Source organism: Branchiostoma belcheri, unplaced genomic scaffold, assembly GCF_001625305.1.
Source record: "Branchiostoma belcheri isolate BF01 breed outbred unplaced genomic scaffold, Haploidv18h27 scaffold25, whole genome shotgun sequence".
Taxonomy (NCBI): Eukaryota; Metazoa; Chordata; class Leptocardii; order Amphioxiformes; family Branchiostomatidae; genus Branchiostoma; species Branchiostoma belcheri.
In genome coordinates, this window is record NW_017803854.1 from 1,517,485 (window position 1) to 1,529,714 (window position 12,230).

The window sequence follows — 12,230 nt, forward strand, 5'->3', positions numbered from 1 at the left end:
ACAATTCTAACGATGGACCGCATCTGAAATGTTTCAGATGGAAGTAGTAGAAATGTAGGTTGGTTTGCCGTGTCAGCTTTTACTTGCCATTGAGGCCAAACTGACTTGATTATATGGGTGACATCTGAATGAACGTGCATCAATTTTCGTCCGATTTTGTGACCATTTCTTTTGGAACTTGAAGGGTGACAGAGGTCGAAGGGAAAGAGGAGTACCACATAGGAAGAGGAGCAGCACTCTCTTGTTCATACCACCAAGTCTTTCGAAGTCTAGTGTTCACTAATTGTTCAACCTTCCAGTCATCACTTAGATTTCACAATGAAGGCAGCTTTTTTTTTCATCTTTTTTTGGGGTGCTCAGAGAATGTCATCCATACAGTCAATCAAATCAGTATGGCTTTAAATATTGGAAAATGACTACAATGACTATGCATTGTATACCCATAATGTAGTGGTCATTTTAACTTAGAATTTAGTGGACTGTACCCTGTATGTGTCATGTTTATCAACAGTACACACTACACAGTGTAGGAAGTGACATGAAATGTCTAGGGAGTGCCCATGATGAAACCAATTCTGTAGCAACGGCAGTGTAAATGTAATGGATTGGACTAGTGGTATGAGTTCCCAGGAGAGAGTTCACTGTGAAAATAAAACCATCACATTTTCAACGTTTAGTGAAATTTTATATAAAGGAGCTACAGGGCACTCCCTTAGCTCTGTCATGAAAAAGAGATCAACTTCATGTGTATTATGGGTACTTTATGGTGTGTTTCAATAAAACTTCTCAAAAATCTCCTGACAGTCATTTTATTTTGTTCATCATACTCAGTACAAAAGAACAATATTAACGTTACTACTTTAAAGATTTGGGCTAGAAACATGTATATCTGTTTTTACTTCTGGGTATGAAAGTCTTGTTTGGAGTCAGTTATATGTGGGTTTGTGTGTATATTTGTCCGTACCGAGTTGGTTGAAATACATAGGTGGGGAAAGACTGACAGGCAGAATGACAGGCCAAGAGATCAGACACAGGAAATTAGTGATGAACTTAAAGGTCCCAGAATCAAATCTGGCTGGAAGCTAGCAGTAATTTGAGATTGGCATTTGCAGAGAGGATGTAAGACTCACGAGCTAATAGGTTTGGTAACCAGGCTATTTGCAGAGAAGATGTAGGACTCAGAAACTATGATACAATGTAGGTTAGGTAACCAGGCTAGTTGATGTGACTCTTAGACAGCTAATTGTACATGTGTACAGTCATGTATTTGCAAATCTACTTAAAACTCAAGAGACATTGCTTGGCATTAATAATCTATAATCTCTGATCATAGTTTTCTGGTTTATATATACATGTAGTACACTTTTTTCTCCTGTTGCTACTTTTTTTAAATCTAGGACACTTTTTGTAAGTTAGTGTTTCAGGAACGCTACAGTGTGGTACGACCAAACAGCAAATTGATTCATAGTATTGAAAATGTATACACTGGAATGACTGGATGGACTTCACAAATCAAAGTGGAACTTGCTTGCCATGCCTACCAAAATACAAACTTTGTCACAAAATATACACAATGTGTACTAAGACAATGTTTTACCAAAATATGTTTCACCCAAAGTCACACACTTTGTTATCTACAAATTTTAAAACCACAGGCACAATACATGTACATTACTTTCGACTCTTTTTGACTGATCCCACAATATGTACACACCACATATACACATACATACCTGTACTATATAATAACAGACTGAGTGTTGTCTACTTTTGAAAGACAAAAACACTATAAAAAATCATATGTACGTCATGAGACTTACAGCCAACATATTCCTCCCAACAGTTGTAACTGATTCTTAAACCCAATGTCATAAGAGAAGCTTGGTAACTTTTAACCATTTGACCTTCACATGTCCTCATCCACGTCCCTGGTGAGGTCGACCTTGACCATGTTAGTGGGTTTGACCCCGCCCCCACGCAGACCAGCCAGGTACACCTGTGGTTTGGGCACGTTGGTGCCGTCCTCCGTCTTCGTCTGGGAGCCTTGGTCCCTGGTGAGGGGGGGAGAGATACAGATGGTTATCAACTGATCATTGAGACTCTTAACTTAGACACACTTTGATATGAAATTGTAAAAAACATTAGTCTCATGGATAGGAAAGAAGCATTGAAAGCATCATGGGGTTGTGTGGAATAATGGCAGAGTGTTCAAATCCTGCCTTGTCACCAATCTTTCACAAACTTTCTTCATTGAGGTAAAAATGAGTGCCTGGCTCATGTTAGGGATGTCCCTCAGATAGGACCTCCAGACGCTAAATGGAGGTCCTGTATTTGGGGAGAGTTTCTAAAAATAATAGGGGCATGCCCTGGTGTGTGATGGTCCAAATACTACTAACTGAAGTTGGCAATTCACTTCAGATGGAGGCCTGGCAATCCCCTTCTACTAGCAACACGGTGATTTACATCATAACCTGGACTCCAAAAAGAATAGTGTGAATTGTCTTACTAATTGAGATCCTAAACAAACAAACAAACAAATATACATTCTGAAGAAGTATGTTTACTGACTTTGGCAGGTAGACCTGTGTGACGTTGTCTCTTCTCATGTTGCTGAGGTTGGTCTGCTGGGAGTGGGTCACCTTCTTCCGCAGGTTAGCCTGGAACAACAACAAGCGAGTCAGCAATGTTCAGGGCTCAAAATACTGGGTAATATTCAGGTAGTAAAATTGGAGCTGTGCAGGTATTTCTCATGTCTTCCTGCACTGCTCAATGTACTGGGCTTTTAATAAATATACATGGTGGATTTTTATTTGCTGCATTGACTTTTATCACCTATGAAGTATAGAAGAATGTATGATATACAATAGAGGTAAATGGCAGACAGCCATCAAGCCTCAGCATCAGCGTGTAAGCATGTCTAGCCCATGGGAATCAGGGAACAACTGATGCTAAACCAGACAGTGAGTGGTGAGTGAGTCCTTCGTACCAGTTTGATGGCCTTCCTGCGCAGCTCCCACTCGTTCCACTCATAAGACTTGACGATGTTGGACTCCATGAAGTGTGTGTCCGTCTGAGTCCCGCTGTCACACTTCGTCACCGGCTTCTCAATCATCCGGCCCTGGTCTCCCTGGAAACAACAAAGTAAATCTGGTCAGGTTTTCTTCTTAGAGGGCAAGAAAATATCAAATGTGAAAGAATTACATTACCTAAACACTACTTTATAACAGTGTGTGACAGGCTGAATAAAAGTTCTAAATGGGAACTTTGCAGCTCCAGGTATCTTACTGAGGGACGACAGCATGTGCAAGATGTCGGTTAGCTTGAGGAATGAATCCCCTCCGCTATATACTACAGTGATAGGAAAAGTGCTGTATGGGAAAGTATGAATTTATGTTCGGGGCTTGGAAAAAATTGGGGCATATGTACATTGTACATCTAAAATTGGAGCTGTGCAGCTAATTTTGACTGTGGGGTACATCAATGCAGCCACTTAGATGAATGAAAGGGATGAATGAAAAAAGGAATGGCTGAATGAATGAATCCATCCATCTATCCACCAATCAATGAATGAAGACCACATACTTGTGCATAAGGTGTGATAGTGGCAAACTGCTGGTGGAGCTCCAGTAACTGGATCAGCTCAGGGGACTTCTTGGCACACTCTGCCACCTGGAGGATAAAACTGCAAAAAAAAAGAGACACGTACGATGTAAGCTGCAGTGAGGAACACTTTTTCTTAACCAGCCTAAAATCTGTCCATCTAATCAACCTCCTCAAAACCTCAATTTACATCAGCTAGACCTGACAAACTGCTTCCAGGTTTGCCTCAGGACATTTGAAATGAAATTCTAGATCATGGCAGCAGACATTAAACGCTTGAGCACCAGCGATCACTTCATTTCCGAACTGGCACAACCTGAAAACAAGCTGACATCCTCCCACATGGACACTGGGGTGGGTAGACTTTGCCGGGAACAGATTTGTTGGGTCAGGCTGATTTGAAGAGGTTGATTAGACGAGGTCCAAATGTAGACTTTAAAAGAATAACAAACCTGAAAACAGTTTCATCAGGTTGGTTAAGTATAGGATACCGGAGTTTTCTTTTACACAACCAAGATGGTTACCTTGCTGAAATTTTGGTGTCTATCAGACACCTTCCTCAGAGCTTCATGTGTGATACTTCTAAAATGATAACCTACATGTCAGGATCCTTGTTGCTGCCTGGCTACCCAGGTGATGTCTTGTTGCAATTTCAATAAAGTAAAGTAATATTAACTTACATGTCCGGATCCTTGGCGAACTCCAGAGCAGCCTGTTTGGAGGTGAAGACGTAGTAGTTCTCGCGGTAGTGGAGAACGCCGATCTCCGGGTTGCCTGGCAACAAGAGACGGTCGTTGGCCACCAGTGTGAACCCGCAGTAACCCTGGGGGATGGGATCAAATACAGTCAGTCAGAGAAAAATACTTTGTCAGAGAAAGTTTTTAGAAATTCCCAAAAAACAATTATTACACAGAGGCCGCAGTGCAAAGCCGCAGTAACCCTGTGGAATAAGATTGAAAAGTGTCGGTCAGATCGAGAAAATATTTTTTGGCAATAATTTTTAGCAATTAAAAAAAATCACACAATTACACGGAGGAATAAAATTTCTGATTTTTTTAGTTTAGTTTTGATACTGGATTCATGTGCTTTGTAGCAATCTTGTAATGGTCGAATAGCATCTAGTAGGGTTCAGAAGTGGCTGGAAAGAGTAGAAATCAGCCAAATAGATACATAACATGTCAGGGGAGTTGGTCTGCTCTGAGTGGCAAATTGTACTCCTTTAGCACTGGCCAACTCCTCTGGCATTTTACCTTTCTATTTGGCCAATTTCTACTCTTTCCAGCTGCTTCTGAAGTCTAGTAGAGGCTACTGGTAGAATATCAAGTTATTAATATGTAATTTGTTGTTCAATATGATGATACTCTCACCCAATTCTTCCAGACAAGCAGATGATAGGAAAGACAAATGTAGGTTTATTAGTGTTACCCTGTATTGTAGTGGCAGCTTCTCAAAGTTCTTGGTTGTCTCTGGGAAGAGAAACTCGATCCCCTCCCTGATCCTGAACTCAGACGGGTCAACTCGGAACTCCATCCCGGTGGTCTGGAAGGGAAGACATTCAGAGGTAAATTACATGGGCTGAACACTGTTTTTTCAACATACATCTGTATCTTTGAAGCATTAGTCACAAACATGACGGGCATACATGTCAGGGCTCGAAATACCACCTGCATGAAGTTTTTAGTATGATCCATACTTCTGAGCGATGCATATGCAGAATTTAGAGTCCTGTAAAATATGTGATCTTTCAGGTACTAAACCTGGGTTCAACAACATGGGTAACAAAAAGAGTAGGGGCATGCAATGATCCAAATACTACTATCTGATGATTAACTACGGACTCCTGGTATGAAATTCACACTAATGGAGACCCTAAACAAACAAACAAACAACCAAACAGCTGGCCTGACCTCTCGGATCCTCTGCTCGTCACCTCTGACCTCAGCGTCGCCCAGGAACGGCGCCAGGACCTCCTCCGTGAACATCTCGCGGTGCGTCTTGGTGAAGGGCTCCAGGCTGGCCAGGATGTTACTGAGCACGCTCAGAAGGACCATCTCGTCCTGGAACCCGCTCCACAGGTGAGCCAGCGCGATGAACTGGGGCTGGGGGAAAAGGTCAAGGGTTAAATTACTGATAAAACTTTGGGGGGGATGAGGCTCTTACATGACGTTTTGACATCAACAAGGAATCAACAAGATTTTAGACCTCGCAGAACTTTCATTCATACTGCAGGACACAACTGGAATAGTCTCCCAAAAAACATGGTCGGCCTGATCACTGACACAAGCATCTTCTTTCCACCACCAGGACTTCTGCATGTAGCTATAACTTTGCAGTTGCTGTAAACCAATGACATCGCTACTTGCACAAACAGAAAGTATTACACAAACCCACAGCTCAGCAACCCAAACAAATTACACCAACTTTGTTTTTGATTTGGTATACAATACAATTGCGTACATTGCCTACTTAGAGGGAAATAACAGTACGGTAGTTAGTTAGGTGAAGGTTAACACTGTGCATTAGCACTGCAAATGTTAACCTTTCTAGTTGATGAAGTGACTTACATAGACATGAGAAGTTGGGACGGCAGTCTTGGAGCGGACCGTGTCCTTCAGCTGTTCCATCCGTGTTGCCAGCTGGGATTCCAGTAGCTCCACTTGCTGGGCACAGCCAATCACATCGTTCTGTATGGGTATAACATGAAGTCTTTACAATGAGTGACTACTTTACTTTACAATTTCTTCACATTGCCCAAATTACATTAGAGGACTGCACTAAATACAGTTTCTGACCACTAAACCAAAAAAAAGAATTGAAATCATACATTTCAGGCTTCTGATAGTTATTTGGGGGTTGTTGTGACCCTATTTCCTGGCTAACCTTTTGACCTACCTTGTCTGACCTTCTGCCTGTCAATCTTCTCCCCACATATGCTGTCAACCTACTCTGTCCAGATAAACATACACACAAACTCACAGCTCAACCACCAAAGACAATACTTTTATATCTGAAAACATGGATATCTGGAATGGTATTTGTAAGAATGACCAACATAAACAGCTTGTACATGTATGTTACAGGTTTATAAGACAGAGAGCCGTACCAGCAGGATCCTGAGGAAGGCTTCGTGCTGGCGACTGTTGATGAGAGACTCCTTCAGCAGCTGCAGAGACGGGCCCTCCAGGCTAGGGTCAGCCTGCATCTTCTCTATCAGAGCTGCAGGAAATCACAGCAGGGGTCAGTTGGGTTAAAATGATAGCATACAGACATATCAAGTAATTCTTATAATAATTACTGCTCCCAGGTCAGGTCGGGTCAGCCTGCATCTTCTCTATCAGGGCTACAGGAAAACACAGCAGGAGTCAGTTGGGTTAGACTTATAATAATTACAGCTGCAGAGACGGGCCCTCCAGGCTAGGGTCAGCCTGCATCTTCTCTATCAAGGCTACAGGACAGGAAACACAGCAGGAGTCAGTTGGGTTAGACTTATAATAATTACAGCTGCAGAGACGGGCCCTCCAGGCTAGGGTCAGCCTGCATCTTCTCTATCAGGGCTGCAGGAAACGTAGCAGGAGTCTGTTGGGTTAGACTTATAATAATTACAGCTGCAGAGACGGGCCCTCCAGGCTAGGGTCAGTCTGCATCTTCTCTATCAGGGCTGCAGGAAACACAGCAGGAGTCAGTTGGGTTAAAATGATAGCATACAGACATATCAACTCATCTTAATTCTTACAATTAAAGACTTATTGAGATCGAGCCTGACATAACAACCTCAGAAAAATCTGTACCTTCTGTACCGGTAGAATCACAAGACATCCAAATTTTACTCCATAAATGAAGTTATGAAGGGTACCAGCTTTACTACTTACCTAGACAGAGATTTTCCTAACTTGAACAAAATGATTTTGTCCTATGTTAATCATGATCTTAGGTGAAATAATATAAATACAGGGCTTAAAATGCTTTCTTTCTGCATAACTGCACTGCTGCATGTAACACTGAAAATAACCTGCACCAGACAAATTCTACCTGCATTACTCAGATTTTAGGAAGGTAGTAGAAGGTACCGGTACGCACATTATTTATGTAGGTTTCTATTACCTAAAACTGTTCAGAAACCATTGCCATTATTTCATTTATACTTGTTAACAGCCAATAAAGCTAATGGAAATCCACATACATGTACTGCATTTGTACACGTATATAAACCCAGTACAAGGACAGCAGGTTAGGTGCAGGTCTAAGACATAAGAGATACCTGCCTGCATAGCTTCAAATTTTACCTGAACACCTTGTATTTCGAGTCCTGTGACAGTGAACATGTAAGAATTAGGAGCAAACTTAAAGGATGCCTGTTTTTCATTGGCACAACCCGTATATACCTGTATATTTGTGAGCCATCCGTGTGGTGATCTGGATCTCAGCATCTACATTTTGTGTGGTGGCAGGGACAGCTTCATTCAGAATGGCTGGCACTGAAGGGAAAAAAAGTACAGTTAAATCAGATTATGTGTTTGAGTTTTTATGTTTGCTTCTCAAAAGAATGCTTTTTGTGCATCGTAAGCAAATATCAATATAATACAAAAATGACTTCATCAGGTTGGTAGAATTTTCCCTCAGGCGGATCAAAGAGGCTGTCTGGATAAGAAAGTCAACCCCGCAGTGATGAACCGGGACGTGGGGGGACACAAACTCAGCCACGTTTGGGATTGTGTTCTTATAGCAAAAGAGCCACCTACATCAGCTACATACAGCGGCAAGAAGCAGTACTTCAGTCAGAAGCTCTGAGTGATTTCTCTTGTCTGATTACAAGAAAACTCCAACTTCCTCTCAAATATCACAATATCAACGGTGGCCATGTCCATGTTCTAACAATAACATCCCAAAGCTAAACTCACAATCATCGATACCCTCTCCACCCTTGCCACACTCCTTGTTGAAGAGGCGGATCCCGGTGACGATGAGAGTGAGTTCCTTCAGCTGCCGTTCCTTGTCTCTCTTCACCAGAGACATGAAGGTACCCAGCTCTGTCTGCGGAAACACACTCTGCAGGGCAGCTGGGGAGAACATAGTTTGTGGTGGGGTTAATTCTATGTTTCCCTTTTATGCAAAATAGGTGCACACTAGAATGGTAACATTAGCAAAGCAATTTTTTTTTTAATGTTTACCTTCATAAGGTCTAGCCTAACAAACTACTACTTATTCTTACTAAACAGTCGTTCATCTACTAGCTGCTCCAGCTTGCTACATAATGTAATCCAACACCACAGGGTATCTGCTACAGCACCAGTTACGATGATTTACATATATCATTTACAGTACTGAGATGGGATTTGTCCGATTTTGACTTTATTCACCTTTCTGAAGACTCCTACGTACAGTACACACTAGGGACTGCCTATTTCAGCACCAAGGACATCACCCACAGAACTGATTGATTACATTTGATTTACTGAAATTGCAACAGTGCAATACACGCGTAAGGTAACAGAGGCAGCTGTTGCTGGTGTTGTGTCCCGCAAATAGAATTTACGAATACTGGACAGACAATACTCATTTTCACTTGAATCTAGTGGGGAAAGTCGTGTAAAATGCCTTTCCAAAGGGCACAAGATCGGTAGCATGTCAGGACTCGAACCTGGGACCTCTTGATTATGAGTCGCGCATGCTGCCATTGCACCACACGACCCCACTAAATACAGCTACGGTATACCAGCCATGCATTCTCTCGAGTCTCTCAAACAGTGATTTGCATGAACGGGAAACGTACCAGTAGCCTCCCTGACGACAGCAATTTCTGTGCGTAGCAGCACAGTGGACACGATCTTGCGGTACAGACTCTCAATGTTACATTACAACACGTATAATCCATATACATGAACGGGAAACGTACCAGTTGCCTCCCTGACAACAGCGATGTCAGTGGGAGACCCCAGCCCTGAGCGGAGCAGGACGGCGGACACGATCTTGTGGTACAGACTCTTATTGTTATATTACAACACTATCAATATACATCATTACAAGTATCATAGAATTTACATGAATGGGGAACTCACCAGTAGCCTCCCTGACGACAGCGATGTCGGTGGGAGACCCCAGCCCTGAGCGGAGCAGGACGGCGGACACGATCTTGCGGTACAGACTCTCCAGCTCCTCCCGCGTGCGCGCCCGGCTGTCCGTGATGTCACGCACCACCGGCTGCAGACGCTGCTCCAACACACGACGGTGCTCCTCCAGGAAATCAGCTGCGAATTCAAGACAGGAACAAGTTTTAGGTTAAAACTTTTGATCCAACACAAAGAATTGTTCTCACCTATGCCTAGACCCTTTGACCAGTTACTCTGGTCTGCTGGACCCAGACTGAGGCAGTGAGAGTTGCCACGTGGCTTTGTACATGTAACTACCAACACAGATGAATATTCATGACAGTATAAGATAGAATCAAACTTTTCAAATTCTGAATTCTGTAGCTTTTCTTTAGGATAAACACTCAGGAACTATTCAGTTAATTTTACAATTTGTGCCTATAAACACTCAGGAACTAGGAACAATATGGTTCATTTTGTTTTACACATTGTGTCCACAAAAATTCAATCTTCACTTCCCATAGTTTTTCTGCCAGTATACTACTTCGTAACATGTTTCTGATGTTTATCTTATAGTGTTCACATTTTGTCCCTCCTTACCTCTGGTGGTGTAGTTCATGTCGAAGTAGACCTGCATCTTGACCGTGTCCAGTGCAGGGGAGCGGGTGTCCAGCAGTCGCTCCACACAGATCTGTAATCAGAGCAGAGACATTATTTTATTCTATTGGAATTGCAACATGTCTGCAGCCACCATGCATAAGCACCTGATTGATTGATTGATTAAACCGCAAGTTCACAATACAGTGGCCTGTCTAGGCAGCAATGGTTGATATTGGGGACATATAGCACAATGCGGCCGGAAGAGGGTTGATGACTCACCTTGATAAGTTTCTGCACATCATCCTTTGTTAACGTTCTGTCTACGTTAAATTCATTGTTTGGGTCCAAAACCACTGCCTTCACCTGAGGGAGAAAAAAAAGAGTACTCTGTCACAAAAGATCCAATGAAACCTCTGGAACTCTGTAAATAATTTCATCAGGTTGGTGAATGATTGAATCATAACCACTTGTTTAACAAGAGCCAACGTTTCAATGACCATACACATCTGTCATCTCCATCAGGGCAATTATGACTGGTTCACTTGTTCACTGTGCACTGGAGCTAGGTGTGTTTTATGCCGAGGGGTGGTTATACAGATACAGATACTGGTAGGTGTCATAATGAAAAAGAAACCACTACAAGGTATTACATGCTTATAAATTACTGTACAACATCAAAATATCATAACTTACCATAAAAGCCACCAGCGTTTCGGAGACGGCCTGTCCTTTACTGGCACACTCCTGGGCGATCTCTCGAATGATGTTCTTTATGACACTTTCTGCCTGCGCTCGAGACATGGTGTCTGTTCTTAACTGTAACACAAGCAAAAAACATTCAACGTATTGAAATGACTTGAAACAAATAGGAGTGAGTAGAAACAGGAAAACCCCCGACTGAGACCGGCACGCCGGGAATTGACCCCGCACCAAACCCAGGCAGCCAGCTTACAACACTAGCCTGACTGAACCTCGCTTTTCGCTTTTCCCTAGTAGTCCAGGTGGCGGACTACTAGTATGTAGGGAGCCCCCCGGAGCTTGGGTTTCACAGGCTACTTACAACACCGGCACGCTAACGACCCAAAAGGTCTGGACACATTTTAATGGAATGGACCAGTTAGCAGCACTCGAACCCCACTGTTACAGTATGTTGATGAAATTTAGACATTGAGGTAGAACATAGCGTATTACAAAATATCAGGTAACTTGATCAATAAGTTACTTTTCAGATTGCATTCACTTTTGATTGGTTGTCTTGTATTACATTCAACATATGGAAGAATTTTTGCTTGGAATAATATTATAATTTAGGCTACAGTACTGTATAAGACAACTAATACTAGTATACAGTCTTCAGCATTATCTTTTCTGTATATCAACAAAATTTCTATGAAAGTAACAAACTTCAGTCTCAGATTGTCAGCAAATTGCCATGATACAAAAATTCTTGGGGAGGGGGGCATATATATTTTGCAAGGAAAATCTGTGCATGCAACAACAACAACAAGAGGGTGAGATAGAAAATTTGCACATACGCCGCTGTGCAGCTTAGGGTATAATTGTTCTATATAATTTGTTAGTTCATAAATTTATGAAACGTGAAAGGTTTTCCCCACACGAGTTTTGCATCGAAGTTGTTTGTTGTGATTCCGGTCACGACGATTCGAGTGACGTTACTCGACATTACACAATTTTTACAGGAAAATTCTGGGCCAGAATTCGACCTCAAGTTATGCCCTTGATACACAGCACTATAAAAGTACAAAAATGACCCAGAAATACGAAAATCTCACCTAAAATCTGCGATTCCTTCTTGAAAACCCCGTCAGTGGCGGCTGTTTATGCGGCGGACATGGAAACTGATTTGCGGCGCTCTGATTGGTCCAACTTGACCCGTGACGTAGTTTTCATCTCGTCCCCAGAACTGTGTGGAAACAGCTCCGG

The 12,230-nt window shown here is 42.3% G+C and overlaps 1 protein-coding gene across 1 annotated transcript; it reads right to left on the reverse strand.

Moving 5' to 3' along the window:
* Positions 1-916: 916 nt before the first annotated feature.
* Positions 917-12,174, reverse strand: LOC109471581 (cilia- and flagella-associated protein 206-like). Its single transcript, XM_019770932.1, has 16 exons — positions 12,080-12,174; positions 10,980-11,102; positions 10,566-10,649; positions 10,287-10,377; positions 9,657-9,845; positions 8,499-8,657; positions 7,983-8,075; positions 6,704-6,816; positions 6,165-6,284; positions 5,508-5,699; positions 5,026-5,139; positions 4,281-4,423; positions 3,583-3,682; positions 2,987-3,127; positions 2,569-2,657; positions 917-2,051 (listed from the first exon to the last, which is right to left on the reverse strand). Exons 2-16 carry the CDS (start codon positions 11,085-11,087, stop codon positions 1,907-1,909), a joined length of 1,881 nt encoding a protein of 626 aa, XP_019626491.1. The 5' UTR covers positions 11,088-11,102; positions 12,080-12,174; the 3' UTR covers positions 917-1,906.
* Positions 12,175-12,230: the final 56 nt, after the last annotated feature.